This window comes from Parus major, chromosome 18 (assembly GCF_001522545.3).
Source record: "Parus major isolate Abel chromosome 18, Parus_major1.1, whole genome shotgun sequence".
NCBI lineage: Eukaryota > Metazoa > Chordata > Aves > Passeriformes > Paridae > Parus > Parus major.
In genome coordinates, this window is record NC_031786.1 from 5528585 (window position 1) to 5553552 (window position 24968).

General features: G+C 41.1%; 1 protein-coding gene across 14 annotated transcripts in view; it reads left to right on the forward strand.

Annotated features, from left to right (window-relative positions):
* The first annotated feature begins 57 nt into the window (after nt 1-57).
* Nucleotides 58-24968, forward strand: part of SPAG9 (sperm associated antigen 9) — a 57703-nt gene continuing 32792 nt past the window's right edge. For 5 of the 14 annotated variants that reach the window (XM_015645600.3, XM_019008507.2, XM_015645603.3 and 2 more), the window contains exons 1-4: nt 58-427; nt 6554-6674; nt 17376-17446; nt 23864-23958. In XM_015645600.3, the coding sequence (XP_015501086.1) occupies nt 122-427; nt 6554-6674; nt 17376-17446; nt 23864-23958 (593 nt within the window). In that variant the 5' untranslated portion in view covers nt 58-121. Of the gene's footprint in view, nt 428-6553; nt 6675-15236; nt 15492-17375; nt 17447-23863; nt 23959-24489; nt 24798-24968 lie in introns of those variants that run through there. The other 9 variants (XM_015645607.1, XM_033518757.1, XM_015645610.1 and 6 more) reach the window with 4 other exon arrangements.

The window sequence follows — 24968 nt, forward strand, 5'->3', positions numbered from 1 at the left end:
CAGAGGCGCGCGCCGCTCCCTGCCCGGCCCCGCCGAGGCTCCGCAGCCGCCGCAGGGAGCCGCTCCGAGCAGCGCCCGCCGGGCCCCGCCAGGCTCCGCGCAGCTCCCCGCCGCCGCCGCCATGGAGCTGGCGGACGGCGTGGTGTACCAGGAGGATCCCGGCGGACCCGGCCCCGCCATGATGTCGGAGCGGGTGTCGGGGCTGGCGGGCTCCATCTACCGCGAATTCGAGCGGCTCATCGGGCGCTACGACGAGGAGGTGGTGGCCGAGCTGATGCCGCTGGTGGTGGCCGTGTTGGAGAACCTGGACTCGGTGTGCGCGCACAGCCAGGAGACCAGCGTGGAGCTGGAGCTGCTGCGGGACGACAACGAGCAGCTGCTCACGCAGTACGAGCGGGAGAAGGCGCTGCGCAAACAGGCCGAGGAGGTGAGCGCGGCCCTGGGCCGGGGCGGCTCCGGGGGGGCGGCCGCACCTCTCGCTGGGCCTGCCCGGGGCAGAGCGGGCGACGCCGGGAGTGAGAACCGGCTGTGCCCCGTCCGGGCGCGGCGCCGGAGCCGCCGGTGACGAGTGGCGGTCGCGACGCGGCTCGGCAGGAAGATGAGGAGGCGGGGAGTCCCTCCCGGTCCGTGCGGCTCGGCCGCAGCGGTGCCCGTCCGCACGGCTCCGTGTGCGCGGGGTGCCCTGCGCCGCTCACCCCGGAGGGATCCCCGGTAACCCCCGGAGCGCTGCGCTGCCGGGAGGGGAGCCGAGCAAACACGGAACCCTGCGCTGGCTGCGCTGTCACGGCCCCGCGGGATGCGGCGAGGCGGGTTGGCCATTTTCGCTAAAATAGTGACAACGCCTTGCAAAAACCAATGAAAAACACAGTGTGTGTGCTGAAGCCCTTCTGAGTTGCTGCATAAAGCTTCAAGCAGCAACAGGTGGTGTGGACTCTCCAGTGACATCGACTCTGATTTGGGATGTTAGATGTTTTTATTTCAGTTTTTGTGCCAATAATCACTTCGGCATAAATAAGCTTGTGAGGCAAGCTTATGTGGTATTATAAATATATCATCTAATGTGATATTATAAAGCAATACAATAGGAAGCAGCTGTGCAGGACAACTTCCTCTGGCTCATTGTCTTGCCAAACTCCTGAGGAAATTGGATTGGCAGCATTATCTGTAATAGAACAAGTCATCTTACAAGTCTATTTCCAGACCCCTTGTCCTGTGCTAATCTCTCTGGTTGTGCTTGCCTTCTAAATTTTCCAAAAATCAGAAGGACAACTGCATTAGGGTGAACACAACACTTGACAGTGAAAGCTTAATTTAAAAAAACCCCAAAAAATATTACCCTGTAGAAATATTTGTTTGTTTCTGGTATAAGTGAGTGCAAAATGTTTTCTGCAGATTTTTCAAGGACTCAGTTTGTTATGGAGTGCTGTGGTATGAATAATGTTGTCACCTCTCCCCTCTCCCCAAAGTTTTGGACTGATAGATCATTCATCTTCCTTGTCAAACGTGAATTTATGATGCCTTATGGACTCCAGTCAGGGGACTGGAGTTGCTACACTTTCTGACACAAGCTGATGTAAAAGTGTCTTTTAGAAAATACTTTTCTATTGAGAGTAATAGGAAGGGATTAATAAATATGTTCTGAAATAATTTATGAGAAAATCCATCAGGCTTGAAGCACATTGGCCAGATTGAATAAAACAGGCCTTGGGCAGCAGAACAGAAATCATACCAATGTGATGAAAGAGAACATGGGGTTAATTATGTTGTTGTAGCTTTTCAGGAACTGTGTGTGCTTGTATTGGCAGTGGCCTTCACTGCCATCTCCATTTCTGTGTGTCATGATAAATTAACTTGAGGGGACAGGCCTTATGCAGTTGAAGAACTAGTGCTCATGCTGCAAGACAGCTGGCTTATCCTTTCCAAAGTGCAGTTAGACCAAAGACTGTATTTTCATGGTAAGCACAAAGGTCATTTCTGTGATGTGCTGAGATCATTGTGCTGTACAGGTGTGGAAGTGTTATTTACAGCCTGGTGTGTTCAGGAGAGGCACATGTGTTAGGAATGATTATTGAATTATTTTTCCGATGCTGAGATAACCTGATGGGTTCAGTATGGTTGAAATAAAAGGAGGGAACAGAAATTTAACACTATTTTCCTTGAACAAAAAGTTGCTGGTTTAGCACATTTCCTTAGTTGTGGAGTTTGCTTGTGTCATCTGGTGGCAAAATGGAGAATTTTCAGCTGCTGAGTTCCATATTTATTATCATCTGTTCATAGAATCACACAGTGGTTTGGGTTGGAAGGGACATTAAAGTTCATGTTGCTCCAACCCCTGCCAAGGGCAGGGACACCGTCCACTAGACCAGGTTGCTCCAAGCCCTGTCCAACCTACCCTTGAGCACTTCCAGGGATGAGGCAGCCACAGCTTCTCTGAGCAGTCAATACATCTTTTACTTTCTGTTTGTTGTTGTAGGAAATTTATTTGCAGCAGTATCTTAATGAGCATTAAATAGTTTACTATTTGGGGAGGGGTCTCCTTTCCCCGTTCTTGTAATTTGTCTTCTTTATTTCCTGTGCTTAGAAAGTGTTACGAAAGAAACATCTTAAAAGTTGTTGCCTGTGGATTTCTGAAAGATTTATTTTTTTTAAAAATTACCTTGACAGAAGTTTTGGGCCTGCTTCTTAACCTTCTGGTTAAGAACAACAGTCTTGGTCTTTGTAGTTGCTGTGAAATCACTTGTCTGACTTTTAACATGGTAGGTTTTTTGATATCGCTGGAGGAATGGAAGAACCAGCTGCTCTGCTGTTCTGCTTCCAGTTCTTACTTTCCTACTTGGTGACTGTGAGGTAGCAATCCCTGCCCCAGCAAAGTAGGAGAGGAACCAGCATTTGTGCTTCTGCTATTTTATACCCTGGTAAGAGTTACTTCTGCAGCAGTGTGCTCTTTCAGACTTGCATTTGTAGCTGGCTGTGTTTTGTGTGCACTGAGAAAAAGGATAAAATCTACTCCTTTTAGCCATGCCAAATTAGGATATCTTTTAGCTTTTCTGCTGTTGGTGGGATTAAAGTGTTTTTGAAATCTTTTGCAACCATGAAAAAGGATTTACCACCACTAAAATTGGTGTAAGTCATAGCATGAACTTGATGTCTGCTTTTCCTTACTGTTCCCAGAGGTAACTTTCTTCTTTAGGATTGTCTGTTGAGTAAACACTGTGCATTAAGAGTTTAAGTATTTTTCATTTGAGAGAACAAAACCGAGATGCATTTTACAGGAAACTTTCACTCTATTTTACAGCTATCAGGTTATTTTCATTTTAATGTGTTTCTCTGTGTCCCAAGTCCATCTGAACTGGCTTTTCAGGTGATTTATTTTCTCCTGCTCCAAGAAGAACTTGCCATTGGCTGAGAATCTATCATCGTTGCAATACACATTGCTGAAGGACTTGTCATAAAGTAATAAGGGTTGCCAAGTGGGTGGGACCCTGACATCAGATATGCTCAGCATTGCACCTGGTCCTGTGACAGGAAAACAAGATGTAAAGAGACAGAAGATGATACAAATACAGGAACAGATATTTCATTTGGCTGATAATGTGGTACTGAGTGCTTCAGTGGTTGTGTGCAGGACAGAAGGTTCCAGATGTGCTGGGCTGTTGTGCAGTCTTGAGTTTTTATTTATTGCAAAGATTTCTGCAAACTTTCAAGTAGGTTACAATTGATTACATAAAGATTTTTGAGTTAAGTTTGTGAGGGACTTTTTCACACTTTTTATATGAGATCTTTAAGAACAGGTTGGACAAAGGTCTGAAATGACACACCTGATCCTGCCTGGAGGAAATGGCACGGATTAAATGGGAGTTGCCAAGCATGGCTGATGAAGGTATCACAGGATTGGTTTCAGTAGCAGGCACATGTAGGAGGAGCTGTGCATTGCATCCTGTGTTACACCTTATCACAGCCTAATCAAAATTAGTGTCCAGACATCCAGTGCTGAGCATCAGAACCTGGAAACAGGATGGCCTCTTAAGGATCATTCCAGCTGTATTTTCTGTAGTCTTACATAAACTAGTCTGATTGTTTTAAAGACAAGTTGGTGTCCTTCAGCTTGCTCTTAGAAAAAAAGAAAAGGTATCAAAAAAAGTCATTTCTCACCCTTCTCATTGGAGTTTCAAGATGCATCTTTGTGGCCCAAATAGGACATCACTTAAAATGGGAAAAACTAGATTTTTGTCTGCCTCACTGTTTTGTATAGCCAGTAGCTAGTTTTGAACTGAAGGGATGGCTATTGAGTGCCTAACATGTTCCTACATGTGCTGCAGGATTTACATTAAATAGTGCAGGAGATACACAGTATTTGAGTGTATTGTCAATTAAAAAAACCCCAAAAAACATCTTTCAATAAGGGTGCTCAGCCTGTCCTTGGCTGCTGTGGTGGTTTATCTGACTAGTTCTTCTTGTGCAGGCTTAGTCAGGATGTGATGATCAATTTGCTGGGGCTGTGTCTATGATTATACTATCACCAGAAGGAGAAATGAAACCAAATAAAAATATTCCAAGTCCAAAGTTCTCAATCCCAAGATCTGATTAGGTATAGTTTACAGCAGGGGAGGGAAAAATACTCAGCTGTAATTACAGAAATGCTTTAAAGTATAGTAACATAGATTTGAACTTAAACAAAATGAAGGTAAACTAGTGGGAGGAAACAAAACTGTTCCAGGCAAAACCAGTTTTACCACTTGCAGTTGAAGAACTTGAGAGGAAATACAAAATTATATCTATCTGTAGCTTCATGACATTAATGGCTCTGAATGGCTGTTTGTTATTTATAATTGTCCCTGGCCTTTAGCAAGCTATGACACATTTTTGGGAAACCATCAGAGAAACAACTAAACAAAGATGCTACAGCTTTATAATTCTTTCATGTTTTCCCATGTTTAGTGTAACAAACTGTGTTGGTCTTTAGCCCCAGTGCCAAGTTTGTGTCAAACTTTGAAGCCCTTCTTGAAAAGGGAGTCTGCCAAGAATAGGCCAGACATGACTTGAATGTAAAAGGTGCAAAAGTTGAATCAGTTACTACAAAGAAGACATGAAACCAGCTTAAACATTGAGGTTTTCAAATTTCATTGACTAAGTAATATTCCCAAACTTTGTGTGGGGGGTGGGCAGAAAGATTTCTGCACATCTGTGTTTGAAGTGGGATTTTTGATGGCAGCACCCAAAGGGGAGTTACCTGGGCTATGTCAGCTGTTTCTCAACTGTGTCATAGTTTAGCTTTAAGCACAGTCATATGAACACCCTTCCTGGTCCTGTGATAGCTGTGCAGAGCTTGTCTGAAAGGAGCTCTTGTTTCACTTCATAGGTTTTGATGCATTTCTACATCTGAAGTACGTTTTAGGCAGAACTTCTGATGACCCTGTTCAACTGAAGCCCTTTTCATAAGGTTATGAATTTCTGCTTTTGTAAAAGCTCTACAGCACAGTGGCTAAAATGTAGCAATAGTTCATTAACAGTTGATGTGTGACCATTTGAAATATTTTTCCCACTAAATTTTCCTAACAGTACATAGGAAAAAATATTCAAATCAGATTACTGTTTTAGAGTTGCTGCCTTCACTGTCTCTTTTCTTCCGTGTGGTCCTCAGATGCCTTTGCCTCTTTAACTGTCGTGGGTGTTTGGGATTTTTTCCTGCAGAGGTTTCTGGTCTGCTTCTCCTCCCTGTTCTATGAACCTTCTGCATAACTTTTGTTGGTGGCCTTGTCTTCTCCTTGCAATGCAGAGCATAGAGTACTGTATGACCTAGAACATCTCTGACTTTTAGAAGTATTCTTTGTGCCAGCAGTACACACTGAATTTCTTGATTTTTTGGGTAAGATAAATAATAGAAAAATATGCTTTTAAAGCTGATATAATGGTGTGTTGGTAATTTTTATGTCAGGGAATGTAAACACTGATGCATTCATCAGTGAAATCCAGAATGAAGGGGGGGGTCACGAAGTTGGTAAACCAAAGAAACAAGGTGATGGTGATCAGCACAGAGTTTTCTGTGCAGTTGACATATTGTAGATGGTTGTTAAGGACTTGATGAAAACTATTAGAATTTATAGCAGAATTGGGTGGGAATGGAAAAGAGATCAAATAATTTTGGTTGGCACTACTGCTGGTGTGTCCCTGTTGCACCATTGTGGCTTATGGGTGAAAACTTCACTGATGATCAGTCATACTAAGGATACCAAGACTCCCTGTGTTCACATGCACTGTTGGCAGTTGTACATTAAGCTAGACAATAATGAAATAATTCATATTTATGTTAATCCCAAGCAGGTTCTCTGGAGTAGCTGGCACTCAGATGAAAGTTATTACATGGTGTAACCTAGACTGGGTGCTTGACTGATGGGCTAAAATACATCTTTGTGTTTAAATGTGGATGTATTCAGTTATTTTGAAAACCACCTTGCACCTTCCTGACTGTGAAGGGCTGCTTTGTTGCTTCCTATCTGCAGTAAAACATGTAATTAGTTGTTTAGTCTAACTTAACTATTTTCTTGTTGTTTAGAAATTCATTGAGTTTGAAGATTCTCAAGAACAAGAGAAAAAGGACTTGCAGACCAGAGTGGAAGCATTAGAGTCACAAACTCGACAACTTGAACTAAAAGCAAAAAACTATGCTGATCAAAGTAAGTAAAACACAGTGCACTCTCTGTAAGTGATATTAGTGCATTTTAATTTTTGTTCTGTAAAGTGATAATACATATTCTAAATATCTGTGCCCTCTGATTCCTGTACTTAGACAGGTAACTGAGTTTAACTCTTGTGCAAGTTTGTTTTCTTTAGAATTAAGGCAAACAAATCAAATACAAGCTTGTGACTTGTAATCTGATTCTTCTGATGTCCTGCTTGTATTGTTTGCCTTTTAGACAGTGCTTTTTTCACATTTAGCAACTTTTTCAGGAGTTGCTTAGATTACTTCCTTGTGATGATAAAACAAGCTCTCTTCTTCCTATTAAACAGTTGTCTGTGCTAAAATAAAGGTAGTCTTCAGGTTTAGAAGCACAGTTGGGGTGAGAAGAGCATTGATGGTGATTCTCATTAATTTTTATATTATTATTGCTGAATTATTTATTTCTATGAGACAGTTTTTATAGAAAAAAAGTATGGAGAGAACACTTCCATTTTTAGAGATGTTCTGTGTAATTAAAAAAAAACAAAACAACTTCTGGAAGCTTTGGAAAAAGATCAGAGTGATCAGTTGTCTTGAAACACTTGAATTTACATATATTGTAATTTAGACATTCTGCTGGGCTGCTTCTTATCCAGTCACACAGTCACTGAATGAAACTTCATCATCAGTTTTTTTACTTTTCTACTTCAAGCTTCTAAGCCACCTTCTGTTGATGTGAGACTGGTGTGTTCATCAGTTAATATATAGCTTTTATTGCTGGACTCTGCAGGAATGTAAAATGAGACTGTGACAAGGTTGAGAGGTGACCAGTTTCTAAAAGCAGTGCCAATCGTCAAAATAGCCCCTTCTCACTATTCTTTCTTCCTTTATTTCTGCTCAGCCACATTTCCTTCCCCTAACACAGCAAGTTGTAACTCTTGTCCAGCTGGAGCTCTAACGCTGTTTCTGTCAAGCTTAATTTTCAGTGGCATGCCTGTGTCTATAGCTGGGCAGGAGTCTGAGAGTGTTAAGATGAATGTAGGTGGCATCTAGGGCAGAATTTTACTGAAATTTGGACAGTTCAGAATGGTGTTGGCAAATCTTAGAGGCTTCATATCCACTGTTCAAATGTTCTCAGATTCTGTACAAGCAAGGAGGAGGGAACACCTAAAGCAATCTTTCCTAGCAAAGACCAGGGTGATTATTTCCTAGGATTGTCTCTTTGTAGATGAAGTCAGGCTAAAATGGATAATTGAAGAGACTTGTACCAGAAGCCCTGCGATTCTTGTGGAATGGGGTTGTGTCTGTATTTAAAAGTGTCACAAGAGGGGAAAAGAAAACATTGTAGCAGGTGTTAAGTGATCTGTTTTGGTAACAAAGACACTGTTTCCAGAAGGCCTGTGCTCTAAATGCACAGCCCAAACAGCATGTTCATAGGAGACCTTGTTCTCTGACAAGGTTATGGATCAAGATTGCATCTTGTCATATAGGCCATGGCTTTATTCTTTTGATGCAATCCAAAGAAAAAAGTGGTTGCACAAAAAAAGAAAAATCAGTTGGATTTCTGGCAATGTATGTGACAGCATACCTGGAGTTTCTCTGATATGAATTACATTTACCATGTATTGATAACACCATTTTATATTGCTCTGTGAGTCTGTTGGGGTGAAATTCTCTTTTTGCTTTGAAACCTTCAAATATGTGTATGATTTTAAAGTTTTATTTATACATTATATGTGTGTGTGTATAATGATGGAAGTATTTTCAAGAAACTCAGTTGTTCCAGTAGAAACACTGAGGGTTGCTAGAATTATTTTTTTTGTAAGCAGTAATGTTGCGAAAAACAGTTATCATAGCTACATAAAGCTCTAGTAATAGAATAATGACTTTTAGACAGTTCCAAGATCTGTTTATTGGGGGGAAAAAATCTTTTTATTGGAGAAAAACCTTCTGTAATGGCAAAATTGTATATTTGGAGGAACAATAGGGCTGGGTTAAACACTGAGTTTGCTTATGCTTGGCTTTGATAATCCATCTGGGACAACGTGAAAGACTTGGGAAGATTTGATATGCTGCTGACACAGAGCAAGATCAAAGGGGACATAAGCACGTTTGTTGAACATCTAATGAATATTATGTAAGTGGTTTTTTTAGTGCTCTAAATTTCTAAGGTATGAAAACCATACAAGTGTGTATAGTCATGAAAACAGCTTAACCTTACTGAATTACCTTGTTTTGTTTTATAGACCAGGCAAGCGGCATGTTGTACAATCCCAATCACCAATGTGTCACTTCAATTCAGCTCCAAGTCTTTTAGCTATATTTCTTTTTCTCTTCTACTTCCTATAGTACTGCCTGTGCATCTAAATTAGGTTCTGGTATTGCCAACTGTGTTACCACGTTGATACTCAAAACAGTGGCAGTGTTATCACTGGAAATGGGAGTTGCAAATGCCTGGCATAGAGCAAATAAGCAAATAAAACCTGGCTTTGGAGTGCAGAGTAAGATCACAACATCAGTTCATGGTATGAATAATAGATTAGAATGAAAAACAGGTAAAACGTGGTTCCATCTCGTACTTTACCTACAGGACTTCTTGCTCCTTGTAGGCTGCCTGTGCTCTGGTTGTTTTTCCTCAAATAAGCAAAGCCTGTGAGAACAAGTTTTGTCACAAGGTTAGAAAGTTTTGACTCATTCTGTTGAACACTGTCAGTGCTGAACATTGAGTGAAGACTTGTCAGCTGGGGTAGCTCTTAAGTTACATGGTTGAGTTCAGCTTGATTGTATGTGCTTAAACCTGTGTGCCAGTTAAAATTGCTCAATAAGATACAGTTGCTGTGTCCTGAATTTTAACTACTTGTTTGTTCAGTCTAAGTGATTGTCATACTAAATCAAAAGAAAAAAAAAAGTATTTATTTGCACTGAAATTTACCCTGTGGGATTGCAGCTACAGTCATGTATTCAACCAGTTAGATTGGAATAAAGCTGCCGAGTGAAATTACAGAAGTGAAATCAGGACGTTATTTTGTGTCAACCAGTTGCTGGGCTCTTGTGGTTCACTGACTTTTTCCCCTGCCCCCATCAGAAATTGAAACAGTCACTGCCAGATGAGTGAAGTACCTTGCAGCGCTCTGTTCTTTTTCAGGAGGAGGTGGAAAGAGGGAGAGGTGACAGCAAGACACTGCTGGGAGGACTGTGAACCCAGCAGATGATGAAATCCCGAGTGGTGGATACACTGGAGCTACCACTCCTGTGTGGTGTAGCACTCAGTACTGGTCCTTGATGGGCTGTGATGGTTGCCTAAGTCAAGTTTGCTGCCAAAACATGGTGCAATATGTGGCACCCTGGGATAATTGATTAAACATTACAACTGCTTAAAGGAGAGCAGAGGCGTAAGGATTTGCAGCTTCTATTTGAGCACAGGAATGTGCAGGGCTGATGAAGCTCCTTGGCTTGTGATCCAGCCTTTCATCTTGTTTTGATGCACTGTTGCTCTTGGTTGTAGCTTTCCCTGGCTTGCCCCTGTCCCTTGTGTGGCCTGGCTCTCAGCAGTACCTGGACAAAGAGGGGGGGAAAGGTGGTGCCTGTGCTCTCAGGGTCCATGCTGTGTGGAAGGTCAAGCAAGGTAAATAGCACAGAGTTCCTGGGGATTTGTTTAGGAACATGTTGGTACAGGCAGAGTTTTTAGAAATTTTTGCTGTGGGACTATAGTAAACTTTTACTGAGTGTCGGTAAATATCTATTTTTGGGTTTATGACTTATCTAGAATTCATGTAATTGTTTTCCTTCTCAGCAGCAGAGGGCACCTGTGAACATGATAATGCCATGTGTTCAGTAAATAACATTCTTCTGCTCTGCAGTGGTGTATCTGAGAGCAATGCCAGTTTTCAATATAATCTTAAAGATTTCTTACAAGAACTTGAAAATACCTGACTTCCACATTATTTAAAGTCCTTGCTGTTGTGAGACCCCCTGGTTCTACTTGTAATTTGTTTGCAGCATTAAAATGTTTGACATGTTGATCCTAGACCTGGAAAGTAGAAGGTTGTTAAAAACTTGTAATAGCAATCCACAGCTCATTTGCTGACTAGTGCTCAGTGAAGGCACATGATCCTGCTGGGTTAGTGCTCAGTCTCCAGTTACAGGAAGGGATAAGATCTTCTCACAGCTCACGGGATGTTCCACTGAGTTCTGGCAGGGAGCTACACAGGCTTATTTTAGTTTCTTTCCTTGCCTCTCTCTCTGGGAATGTCAGTTTTCTTTATGCATTACAGGCTGTAAGTTCATTACATTTTTGGGAGTAAAATATGACTAGTATATTCTGACTTACTACAGGAATGGAACAACTTTGGCATAAGCTTTCTGGAGGAGTCATTCTTGGAGTAACTTATTCATTAGAGACGCTGAAAAACAATGTCTGCATGACTGAAGTGCTTTCTGATGGATGTTGTGGGCTCTGGGAGTTGAAAGATTTGGCTCCTTTTCTGGATCTGCCTAGTGCTAAAGTACAACCAAAATAACAAACTGCATTTGACAAGGCAACAGATATATCTACATATTTGAGTTTATCAAACCTGAGCTTTGTGCCCAAGATAGATTACATTTGGGGAAAACCACATTTGTGAAAGAAACCTAACAAAACAAACAAACCAACCCCAAACAGGTATAATCCTAAGAAACAACTCTTGGGTTTTGGAGCTGTAAATGTGACACAACTCTTGGGATGATATTTCCCATGCTGGGTGACACTGTGCAGCTATTGCTTGCTGGAGGTTTTATTTGGGGTATGAGACAAACACTTTAGAAGCTGACCTAAAAACATTTGTTTTTTCTCAGAAGCTAACCAGAGCTATTGCTTCCATTGGCTTCAAGAGAAAATGCAAGACTGGGTTTTGTTGCAAATGTTCCTGCAGATGTTATTTGATATTTGATTTTCTTCTGAGCTCTCATGACACCAGCATTGCTGTAATGTACACCCAGGCAGACAGCCACTCATGGATAATCTGAAGGCATCCAATATCTGAGACAGCACTGCACATGGGATATCATGCAGCTCATGTGGATCTGTAGTTAACAGGAAGACTCTGATGTGAGCTTTCAGCTGTGAAGTTTAACAGAAACAAAAACTTCCCAGAAAATCGTTTTGAGATTTGATTTGTGTATCTGCACAGATTGTGATGTGAATAACTAAACTGGTGTGAAACAGCTCTGTCAGTAAATGCTGCTTCTAGGGATGGCTCAACTGGTGTTTGTTTCAAGGAACACAAGAAAGCTTTTCAGTAGATCCTGGAAGTTGAAAAGTTCAGGTTTGTTCAGTGTGGGTCTGGATTGTTCCTACTTCATTTTCACAGACTGACAGGAACAGAACTAATCTGGTTTCCAGCAAAGGGGGAACAGAATGGCTTGAGTTCTTGTATTTGTTGATTAGCAGATGTGAAACGGAGCTGTTTGCTGGTGTGTTCTCAGTGGGGATGTTCCTCATCTCTGGTGATGTCCATAATTATCTCAGGTTTGTTTACCAGGCAGATTCCCCCTGCCCTTTGCTACACTGCCTCAGGTATCAGTCACTACACCTGAAAAATCCTTCTGTAAGAAGTGTGAGTATCAGGGTGTGCTGGAAAAGGAGGCTTTCCTACTGACTCTGCATTTCCAAGTGCCTTTCCTGGCTGCCCAGAGCTGTTCCCAAAAACCTGCTGTCTGTGTGGTTTTGGGAGCCAGCAGCCCACTAGATGGTGCAGGGGGTACAGCTGGCTCCAGAACAGGCACCAAGCCAAGCTGCAGGACTCAAGGCTAAGATAAAATGGAGCAGGAAATTAGAGCAGTGATTGCCCTGCTTTAAGCTTAGCTGTTAATATACGTGAACAAAAGTTGTGAGAAAAGCTTGAAATCCACTAGTGTATAATTAACTGCTCATGTGTGTTTTTAAATTAAGGGAGTATTGTAGTTTATGTGATGGAGTTTGGTTGTTATAGTGATTCTGTGGCTCAAAAATATTGCAGTAATTAAGAAAATTACTTTAAATGTCCCTTAGAATATGACATTCCTGAGTTTTCACTGACTTTAAAAACAAATCTCGTCTGCTAAAGCTTCTGTGTCCACACTGACTTCATGTGTATTTTCTCAGACAAGGACTTGCTTCAATAGCAAAATTTGAACATTGCACTGTTTGCAAAGCAGTCAATCAAAGGTTTTCTCTTTGAAACACTTCTTTGTGCAGAGACTGGGCAAGAAGTTGGATTTTTCACTAGATTTTGTGTAGAAGGTTCTTGTATATATTCTTGATTGAGTTTCAGCATATATGAGCGATGTCCTGGCATGTGGTTGTCTTTATATTAAATGTTGTGGCAGAATGTTTAAAAGAGTTTGTTGGTTTTCTTTTTAAAGTTTTGTGTCAGGTTTTTGGTAACAAATTGCAGGGATTTTGTGTGCCTGAGACATAGTGCAAGCTTGAACAGTCCAGAAATGTCAGGGATAAGACCATTGTGTTGATATTTGCTATCAACAGCATTCTTGACAAGTAAATTATCTTCATAATTTCAAGTGCCCTACTTATTAAACTGAGATCTAGACCTGTAGTTCACAGTGTAAGAGCTACTTGAAGATGTTGGTCTTGTCAAGGGATTGAATTTTTCACTTGTTTTACAAATTGGTTTTTTGTGCTGGTTTGATTTACAGGTCTTACCACTTCCAGGTTAAACACTTGTTTGATAGCTCAGTCCTCTTTTCAGTCCATGAGTGATGTGTGTAGTCTTCAGCAACTAATTAGGAGGTCATAAGGTCCTTCTGGATCTACATCTTAACTTTGGTGTGGGACCTGCATTAAGGAATAGAGCCAGATGAAAGCTGTCCTAGGAAAGTCTTCAGACAGTCCTGGTGCCAGGAAAGGCTCATTAATGAGCTGCATCTCCATCCTGGCTTGTGTAGGAGGAACTTGAAATTCCTCTTGAAGGCATCACACTGGTTGGATTTTCCATTCTAGCAGGTGTGTTTCTCTTTCTCCCCCTCAGGCTTATCAGGAGTTTGAGGCAGAGGACAACATACAGATGAAGGGTGTTCCAAACTTGGTAAAAGCCATCAGACTTGGGAGGTAAGCTCTGACTTTCAAACAGGCAGGGTGGGCAGCTTGGCTGCCTAATTCCTCATAATGCTGTCAGGAGACAGAAACTCCAGTTTCTCTAGTTTACTATTATATTTAATCTCCCATTTTTAGGCTTAATTGGTTTTCTGTGAGAGAACTTAGATCAAGATTGGTATCTCAGGTCATTAAAAGCGTTATAACATTGGCAGTGCTGGAGAAGTTCACACTAGGCCTTGGGTTTGAGTTTGTGGTGATGTTCCAGAGGGATGCCTTCTCATCAGGCTAAAAGCACTAGAATATTTGCATTTCGTGCTCATACTTAAGATGCTTGAAGACCTTTATATTTTTTTACACATAAGCTTCTAAGAGTGAGTAGTGCAGCTTTTTTGTTGAATGTTTTATTTTGCACATGTATTATCTTAAACAATATAATCTTGCAATGTAAAATCTTCCTTGATTTAACAAGGCTTTGTAATGGCTTTGTAAAGACACATTGCAACTGAGACAATGGATACTTTTCCTTTTAGGATATATATTATCAAACTTTCAAATTTTATCATCTACCCATAAGAATTTGACATCTTAGTGCAAAAAAGTCCGAGACTGAAGTATCAGAGGAATTTTTGTATTGTTAAGTCAAACTGATAGGAACTATATCTGGTTGGCACTTGGCACGCCCAGGATGTGGCAGGCAGTGCCAGCACAGAGCCCCATTCCACCTGGGGTGTTATCAGGGCCAGACTTCCACTCCTTTGTATGTTGGTGTATTAAAATGGAACTAGTGACAATTCAGTTTAAAATGTGTTTCTGGGTGCCAGTGAAAGGCATTTTGCCCTATTGTTTAGTTTTCTGTTACTGATGGTGGGAGCATTCCTTTAATAGTGACTTAAGTTTCTCAAAGTTTTTGAGGTGAGAATCTAGTGGTCTTCTTCAAAATTCTTCTGACTCTGTGTTCAAGTCAGTGGTGATCTCTGATCCTTGGGGAATATCTGATCTCTTGCACAGTGTTTAACATGAAAAAGTGTATTCTGTTGGTTGTTTTGGCAAGATCTTATCTTGATGGGAGGCATATTTTGGGTAGAATAGATTTCTGGTGCTGTGTCTCATCCTGCTGGTATTGGAAAAGCCAGTTCTGAGGACTGTTGATGTGGTGTCTGTTGAGGGTATGTAGCTTAGTGTACATCCTCTTCTGGCTGAAACTTCCAGCTCTGGGAGTGTAATGTATTGCACAGCTGGAAATCCAGAAGAAAATGCATAATATCAGTTGTATCATTTTCTGGGCTTGTAATCATTTTAACCTTTGTACCTAATGAAAACAGTGGTCAGATCTAATGGAGATATCCCCCTTGAATATACAGCATCACTAGGTATGTACATTTGTCTTCAATGACTTGATTCAAGGAATTATTTATTATAACTGGGCCATTAAAGTTTTAAAACATTGTAAAACATTTCTTTCTTCACAGATGGAGAAAGTGGTGTGCTTCTTTATGGAACCTCAACCCCTGTGCAAGCGTGTGTTGTATCCATAACAGTGGGAAATGCTTTTGAGGATTTCCTGAAGGCTGGTTTTGGGCAGCTGCAAAGAAGGGTGTTGGTAACACCTGATGTGGTGTTAATCTTCATTAAATGTACTGTTGAGTACTTTCCCAGTATCCACTTGCAGAATTCATCCCTGGAGTTGTCTGCATTGTCTAGACACAAACTCACTGAACAATGTTGGGTGCATCACTCTGGTTTGTGTGGGAGCTCCAGGTGAGGCCAGAAGCAGTGGGGAGGCTCTTTGGACACTGTTTGTTGGAGAGGGAGCTGGTTTAGCAAACATGAGGTCCATCAGTTGTGCAGTTGGCACTATCTGATCTCCTGTTTTCCCAAAGGAGGTTTAGTACAGTGGGCAGGTTATGAGGGAGATCCTCTGAGAGCTGTGGTACACACCTGGGCATGGTGTGCTCATGTGGGAGCTGCTGAGTATCTGATGGGCAGCTTTTAACATCTCATAACTCATGACTAGGATGTCAGGCAAAGACAGTGGATAAAATATGGTCTGTCACATCATAGCTTTGTTAATTGTAAGTTCTGACTCTTGTTTCTGTAGTCTCTTATCAAAGGCTTCCATAAAACTGCACTTCAAGTGTACAAGGAAACTTAAAACACCTTGTGCCTCAAAACAGTCAACTGAACTCTTCCATTCAGTAGTGTTCTCCATCATTTATGTATTTTTTAGATGCATGCATTGTGCTGTAAAATACCTTTTTCTCTGTGTTGTGTTATAGATACTTGTGCCTCCCTTGCTGCTGTTTGATCCAAAGAGCTTTTGTTCCGTTCGATAATAGGGCAGAAATGGAATCATTCTATCTGGCAATGTTCTAAATAATATTTGATGTAATAGTTTAGCCAGATATTTATAGGTTATGCAAGAGGTTGTATCAAGGAACTTAAGGTCCTTTTAAGAGCAAGATTAGATCAGGAGTTCAGAATGTTTTTGGTACCAGCATCTGACTTGGGCGAAGACTTTTTTCCATTAAAACATACTTATGATAAAATACTGTGCCAAAATACAGATCTATAGATCAAAAATTGTATATTGAGAATTAATTTTCAGGAGACCCAGTTGGCAACATCAAAATATGCAAATGGTAGAGAGAAATCTTAGCATTTGTCTTCAGCTGATGTGTGTCTGGCAATGACTCTCTGGAAACATGGAACTGTACATTTGAACTTTCCCAGGGATATTTAAACAGAGCAAGTAGAATAAGCTCAGTTACACAATTTGATACATGTTTATGTCACATAAATATTGTATTCAAAAATAACTGAATAAAAAGATGGAATTCACATCTAAGCAGCAAAACTGTTTTGTGTTTGAATGACACAATAAGTTGTGTGTAGAAGGTTCTGAATTCTGTTAGTTTTTCTGCAAATTAATTACATTGGGATATCACAGTTTGTTTCAGCTCAGTTTCATCTGGGCTGAAACATAGCAGAGATGAGCTGAGCTGCTCAGTTTGTTTCATCTCCCTTTAATAAGAACTTACTGTCTAAAGTTCTCCTAAATCTGCTAGATGTATTTTAATTTCTTGGAATACCTACAGAAGTATTCAAATGATTTCTCTCTTTAAATCTATTGCCTTAATGCTCAGTGAAGTGTGAGTGAATGCCAGCAGAAACCTTAATTTCACGTAGGGCTTGAACCTGTTTTAACAAATACCTTGTCTGTGTTTGTCCTGGTTAAACACCTCTGGAAATTGTGTTTTAGGGAACTGATATAGGACCTTAGCTGGAGCCCATGGCTTCATCTGGGATTGAGTGTCTCTTCCTGCAGTTTCCATGTGAAACAGTCTAGATTGGGGTGAGCAGTGAACTGGCCTTGAACAGGAAAATCCCCCCTCACTGGCCTAGTAATCAGCAGAGGAAAATAGGACTTGGGCTCTTTAGGGGGAATGCAAATTGTAAGATTGTGCTGCTTGATGTACTTAGAAAGCTCTGTGATAAGAGCTTAAAAACACAAACACTGACATACTTTTTATCCTGCTTTGTGCTATTCACTACTAGGAATACTCTGATCTGCTTGCTTAGTCCTAGGCAAGTCAGTCTCAGTAGAACACTAAATTTAGTTTTAATTTTATTTTTTTTTTCCAGTTAGCAGACTTGAGGAGCGGGAGGCAGAACTCAAGAAGGAATACAATGCACTTCATTCAAGACATACAGAGGTAGGTTGTTACACCAAGATGATTTTGGGGTACCTGTAAAAATGTAGATCTGTGGAAAATGAGGTGTTGAGAGCAATTTGGAACATTATTGAATATTTTGGTTTGTACACCAAGTTGTAACCAGGCTTCATTTGTTGATGTAGTTCTCATTCACATCAAAGTGTCTGTTTCTCAATGTTTGATTGCACAGCTGTAATTTCTATAGCTTTGTCAGATATTGAGAAATCTTAAAAATTTTTTCTTCCATGTTTTACTAGGAAGGGGTACTTCTTTCCTTCTGAGTTCATTTCACTGATGTCTTTACAAGTGATCCATCTTTGGTACTTACTGAAATAGCAATTGTTTTTATTTCAATTGACCAAATAATGAACAGAGAATTTAGCAAGGTTTTTATTTTTTTAATTTAGCTCTAAGATGATTGCTTTGACAGATGTCATGTTAAAGATGCAATGTGACTGCATTTTATGCAATCTTAATTTCCAGCAATTTTTCTCTCTTCTGTCTTCATTATTTGTTTCCTTCTACCTCCCACTCCCCCTTATTCTTTATTTCACTGATGAATATTTCAGAGTTGGATGTCTTTCTCTTCCAACTCCTGATCTGAGATTCTGTATCTATGTCCTTCACAATACCCACCTTTCAGCCTTCCCTACCTGTCTGTGCCTGCCTTTGCTGGAGTTCACTGCCCAGCAAAGATGCTGGCTCAGCACCCCAGGGAATGGCACCCATTTTCAGTCCCAATGGACCAAGACCTGCTGAAACTGAGTCACCTTGAGGAGTTCCACCAGGGATGTAAAGCAGAGAGCTGAATCAATCCTCTCCACAATGTGTGTGCTGTGGTGTGAGCTGGGAGTTCTCCTTGGAGCTCAGCCTGCCGGAGACAGGGTCTGCATTGCACTTACAGCACCAGCCTGCCCAGCAATGAGGTGGCTGCAGATGCAGAGGTGGCAGGGCTGCCCTGGCTGGGGACAGCTCTGGGGACAGGCTTTACCCTCACCCTTCTGTTAAATCAGTATCTGTCCTGCTGCTCTCTGGAGAGGGAGGTGGGCTGGCTGGTGTGAGTGCAGGATATCCCATTAAGCTTCACTCCCACTAAGACTGTACTTGGGCTAACTGGCTTGATTTTAAATGGATTAGGGTATGAGAACCTGAGGATAAAATGTTTGGTCAGAACAGAATGGATGGAGCAGCCTGAACATGTTCAGACTTCACTGCTCTGGTTCCTTGTCTTTCCTGTGCTTGCAGTGGGTTTTGATCTTGTGCTGATCATACTCTAACACTCAGATGGGATGAGTGACAAAGCAGTGTGCTGGAGTTGCTGAGGTGGAACTTCTGGAACCTAACTATGCAAAGTCTTGTTTTCATCTTTCTCTGACTATAAAGGACCAGATGCAGGAAGCAATCATACAACCAAGGGAGGTGTGCTGGAAAGCAGAATAGTTGACAGTGGTCTAACACAAAAGTTTTTGAATCTTTGCTCTTTGACTTAGAAGGGAATTCTCTCAGTTGCCTCTTGTATCTCAAATACTGTTCTGTTTATAGAATCTGGCTTGTTTTTGTGCCTGGATAAAAGCAGACCTGTCTGCTCTTTGTACCAGTGAGGACTTTTTTGCCTTTGCTGCTTTTTTGCCTTTGCAGCTGGTGCCTCTTTCAGGGCAAACCATCCAAGGTGGTTTTGTCTGCTGAGTTGGATGTAAAGGATCTTACTTTCTATTTTCTGCAGAGCTAAAGGACATAACTTCATAACTATGGCAGTGGCTTTTTAAAGGCTTGACTAAGGCTTTTATGTTTATTACTCAGTTGGGAAACTGAGGCAAAGCAATACTTGAGATCTGCTGGAAAACTGACTGATACCTGTGGCTTCTCTCTGCACAGGTTTCCAAAATAAACCTCTTTTTTCTCTATTTAAGGAAGTTATTATTTTTCTTCTATGGGGAACACCAGGCTGAGGTGGTTCGATATCTTTCCCTGACACACAGAATATGGGCTTAGTTTAATGAAGCATAATTGGGTCATGGAAGTTTCTCAGTGTTCTGCACTGATACAACGTGACAGAACAGTGAGCCTGGCTCCAGCTTTGGGAATGGACTTTGTCAGGTTCATTAGGATAAACACATCCCCAACAAGTCCCTGGGTAGGAGACAGGAAGAGAAGGCTAATGGAGGTGTCTATTTACAATTATAACTAAGCATGGACAGCTCTCACATTGTCTGTGAGATTAGACTTTGGATATCAGCTCAAGCAAATAGTTTTTTAAAGCCTTATGCTGAACATTAACAGCTTGATCTATAAAACCTGGATTTAACATCTTTACATACTTATGTATCTGTCAGCAACACCGTCTTGTGTGTGGATAAAAATGCATCAAGCTCTCCAGTGGGAATGGTGCGTTTACTTACGTGAGAAACTCACCACAAACGCTGAAAGGAAAAAAGGTACTTACATGGAAGTGTGTTTAGGACTTTGATATCAAGGAGATTCTAGAAATATCTGTTATCTCAATAAATCTAGATTATGTGGGATAGAGAAAGATCTATATACAGACAGTTGTGTGCGCATTCTCAAAGGGAGGAGCTGCTCATGCCCAGCCTGATTGGATCTGCAGGATAAGCAACAAGAGCTGTAGCACTGAGCCTGGTCTGGCAGCCAAAGAATTACTAAAACCTTTCCGGGGGAGCTAAAGCAGTGACACAAAAAGGAAGGAGGAGTAAAAGGGCAAGGAAGGTATAAAGGAGATACTCTCAGCCTGGTTAAGGCAAAGGTGCAGGTAACAACATTCCCAACTTGGCATATCCACATTTGTTTGTAACAAGTGCCAGGCTTGTATACATTGGAAGTGGTTGTATTTGTAAGAGTGGAAATTGAAATGAGTGCCAGGATGTTCATTGACTTCTACTGAGTGCTGAAGTTTAAGATGTAGATAAACCTTGTAACACTTGTGCAGTTGTAAAACTTGTCACGTGCCATGTGAGGAAAGCAATCTGAGTATTTTTATGAGGTGGAAAGACATTGCATTCAAAGGGAAAATGGATTTCATGTTCATGCTGTAATGTGTTCAAAAGCATGTTGTAGTTGTTTTTGTACATGTGCCTTAAAACTGTTAACACCTGATCTGTGAAATGCTTTAGTTAAGGTAATTCTTCCAAGTTCCAAGTTTATCTTTAATCCCCTCAGCTAATTGTAATTGAGGAATGTATTTAATTACAACAATGCTGAAGTGCTCTGTGTTTGTGATGTGTATTCCTTGGGACAACTGGTTGTATTCAAAATACTTGTGGACTTCACAGGCAGCAGAGCCAATTGTCCATAATGAAACTTTATGGATGATTAAATATTGACTGCAGCTTGTATTGAAGATGGGTAGACATAGTCAATTATTTATCATCTGTCCTCCAGCACAATGTCAGTAAAAATTGTGCTGAGTGGAGAGCAATTCAATCTATTTAAGTCTATTTTTAAATTGTCAGTAATGTTAAAACCTTTTTATTTCAACAGCTGAATAATCTAAAACAGCAGAACTTCTAACCAGATTTTGAGCCCTCAGAATTCTAGTGCATTAATTCATGACACGTTTTTGGATCAGAATGGCACTTCATGGATATGCCAAGACTGGATGGTCATTTAGATTGATAAGATTTTTGAATGTCATCTGGTTCAAATCCCAGTGGTTTTGGAGTGAGTCTTCAAAGTTTTATTGCAGATGAGCAGTTAGAGTGGGCTTACTTCCCAAGAAGCTGCAGTATTTATTACTTTAACCTTCAAATTAAGTTTATGGAAGTTGGGAATTCACACACCATTTCTTATGACTCTACAGCACCAGCTGTGGAGCTCCCCATCCCATGGGGAGGGAGGGTGAGGAACTCTTCCTTGTGGACACTATTCCAGTATTGTCAACTTATATCCTTGGGACCCTGGCTTGAGGCAGAGTGTGGGTGCTTGACATGGTGGTACCACTGTCCTGAATTTTTGGACACCACAGGCACATATAGCTTGGATCTGTGGAGAAATTGCTGTGCAGCACTGCACATGAACGTAGAACTTGATGATTCTGTGAATCCTAAGTTGCCATGCAGCTCTGCACATTTTGTTTTTCATTTTATTTTTGGATTCCTATAGCTAATATGCATTGTGTTGAAGTATGTATTCTATGGATTTGCTTATTTTATTATCAGCATCATTTTCAGCTGCAGAACAATATAAATTGAACAGTCCTTTAAATTGACCTGCCCTTCAGCCTCTGTGGGTAATAAATGTGATGAGACATGTCAGGAAACAAAATAACAGACTCAGAGATTAGGTTAAAACCATGTCCTTTGCAGAATATGAAAGTTGTGTGGGTTTAACTGACCCTCTTCTTTTTTCCCATATGGTAGCAGTTCCCTGGAGATGTACTAGAACTCATTTTCTGTTCACTGACTGAAAATACAACAGTTGTGCTGTTTAATATTTTACTTTGAGAAACCAATTGATGTGCTGCAAATGAGAGTGTTTGTAGGCAGGTCAGCAATATCTTCCTCCTGTGATGAGGGAATACATGAACAGGATACAGAATGGTCTAATGTGCATTTCAAAGTTATGCACTCTTGGGGTTCCTCCCCTCCCCTGAAATTTCTAAACTGTCTGCATTATAATAAATTTATGTAAAACTGTGCAAAGGAACAATTGGAACTCGTAGTTCTGGCTGCTTGGTTAAAATGGAAAAAAACAAATATGGGTAGTTGAAGGTGGAGCTTTCAGTCCTTTTGTTTGCCTCTGTGCAAGCAAGCATTAACAATCAGAAAATAAATGGGATGGTCTGGTGAAACAGTGTGTTTTATTGGAGGATAAATGTTGTAAGCTTTTGACAGCAGTCCAAGTACATTATATAATGCTTCTCTGAAAATAGCATGATATTTTTTTTTCTGGTCTGAATTATATTTATTAGTTCAGGTGAATGCTGGGAAAACCAACATCTGTATGTAACCAGCACTTAACATGAATTACTGATTTGTAGACTATCCATCAGTCAAGGATGTCTTAAGCCAGTTTGTTTGATCAGAAAAATCTGAAACTAAGAATATTTATTCCTATGTAGGTAATGCTGACAAGCAGCATTTGAGAAGCTGGCACTAGCTGAGGTTGGTGGCATCTGAAGGTCAAACTTGGATACATCAAACCTGTCTTGAGAGTAACATGTAAATGTAGGCTTCCAGGTCCTGCTGAGTTCAGTACTCATGTGTGCAGCTGCTCCCAAGAGAAAAGGTTATATAAACCAGTTGTACAAATGCTTGGTAATATCAGTAATCTGAAGTGTTTGTATACCCTTTGTAGAATAGCAGAAGAAATTACAGTTTTAAAGAATAGGTTTGGTTTTTTTTTTCTAGAGGAAGCTGTTAAGATATGACCTGAATATGTCTCAGGAAAAAAAAAATTACATTAAATTCCTCTGCAGTACACCTGTGATTTTTCTTCCTTTATTGTTCCTAGAGCCCTATTCATCTGTGAACGTGAATGTTGGAAGTGCTAAAAATACCAAATTGCACATGAGGCTTCTCCTCAGGCTTACCCAGTTTTGGGTTCAGAGATGTGTCCAAATGAAGCCCTTGGAATGATGCAGTGATACCTGGTCCTTTTCTGTATGCATGTCCTAGATCAGTTACCTGCTGAGAGCAGCATCCTTTGGCCACGGGAGTCAGGACTCATTAAATAAGTCATGACTTATAGATTGTCATATATAATATGACTTAAGTCATGACTGCAGGAGTACCATGTTGTCTTGTGTCTCTTGTGAGAAAGAGAGAGCAAGCAGAGCTCATCTTGAGTGCTAAAAATCCACACCCATTCTGCCCTTTTAATGAGATGTCAGCCTAGATAATTTAAAACCAAACTACCCTTGCAGAAAATACAGAAAGCTTAAGTTTGTTTGTATTTTAGAAGAAAAAAGGAGGAGAAATGGGAACTTCCTATTTCTGCCTACAGAAATAATCTGATTATTAGTCTGCAGATTCAGAGTGTTTAATATTTGAGGAGCCTATTGTCTGACCTTCACAGTACTTTGTGATTAGACCTACAGTACCTATTATGTATCATGTAAAAAATGCTAATATCTGCTGGACATAGAGGTCTCAGACTCCAAAATGGATTTGAACATGGTACTTCTTTTCCAAACTCATGTTTGAAATATTGCTTTCACTTTCTTTAACCTTAGGATGTTTCCTGTGCATGAAGGTACAAGGAAGTTGTCCAAAATTTTTAATTCATTATGGACTTTTCTGATTTGTGGTTTTACACACTGTATAATTTTGCTTCTTTATTTCTTTAATGTCTCTAAATGCTTTTACTATTTAGCATTACAGAGGGAGAATATATTGGTCAAGAACTGTGCAGTTGTAGTACGTGTTACTAAATATTTCTTGCTGTTTCTGTCCTTTTAAACAGATGATACACAATTATATGGAGCACTTGGAAAGAACCAAACTTCATCAGCTAACAGGGGGTGATCAGCTAGAATCCACAACACACAGTAGAATTAGGTAAGCTATTTATTGCTCTCTCACCCTGAAATGAGAAAAAATTCCATTCATTTGTGTTTGCAAGACTTTGTTCTTTAATCCTACAACAACGGTTTGGCTGAATCAGAAAGATTTGTTGTACGATTGCAATGCGGTAAGAGAACAACGTAGAAATCCATAGAAAGAGGCTTTTGCTGTCGTGCTGCTAAGCACTGAGATCTACTTCATGCATTAATTAGCCTTAAACAATTTCAGCTTTTTCGAGTGTTGGTGTTGGGGCAGGCAGGGAAAATGTCAGTGGCTGTCCCAGCACCGCCGAGGTCTGGCTGCGTCTTTGTGTGCGGGGCTCCGGAGGTGCACGCGTGGTCCCTGCTCGTCCTCAGGGCTCTCTGGGAACAGATTATGCAGATCTGGGGGCTTTGGAGCCTCTGAACCCTTCGTGGAAGGAGGGAGAAGCACTCCTGGGCTGGCTGTGCCTCTGCGCTACCGCATCAATGCTGCGAGGAGCGGCGAGGGGGAGGAGGGCGGTGATGTCATTGCTCTGGAGCTGCTGCAGAAGAGTGGAACGCTGCTGCTGCTGCTGCTGATGGCATTGTTTTTGTGGTGGCGGCTGAATGACAGACTTTGCCTACAAAGATCCCCCCTTGGCCCCTGCGTAGCCTTCTCGGAGCCGGCGTTCCACCATGCCAGCACAGCGCCATGAATCCGGGCTGCATGCTGCTGTTTGTGTTTGGCTTCGTTGGCGGGGCGGTGGTCATTAACTCGGCCATCCTGGTGTCGCTCTCTGTTCTGCTGCTCGTGCACTTTTCCATTTCCACTGGGGTGCCAGCTCTGACGCAGAACCTCCCAAGGATCCTCAGGTACTCTGACCCACTGAACCCTGTCTTTGTGTTCTCTTGCTGCTCCCCTACTTTCTGTTCTGCTTTCTCAAACGAATTAGAGAAGTAAATTATATATAAATGTCAGGCTTTGTTGTAAATGTGTCTACGTACAGACATATAATCTATTTTTTTTCATTGCCTTTTATTTTA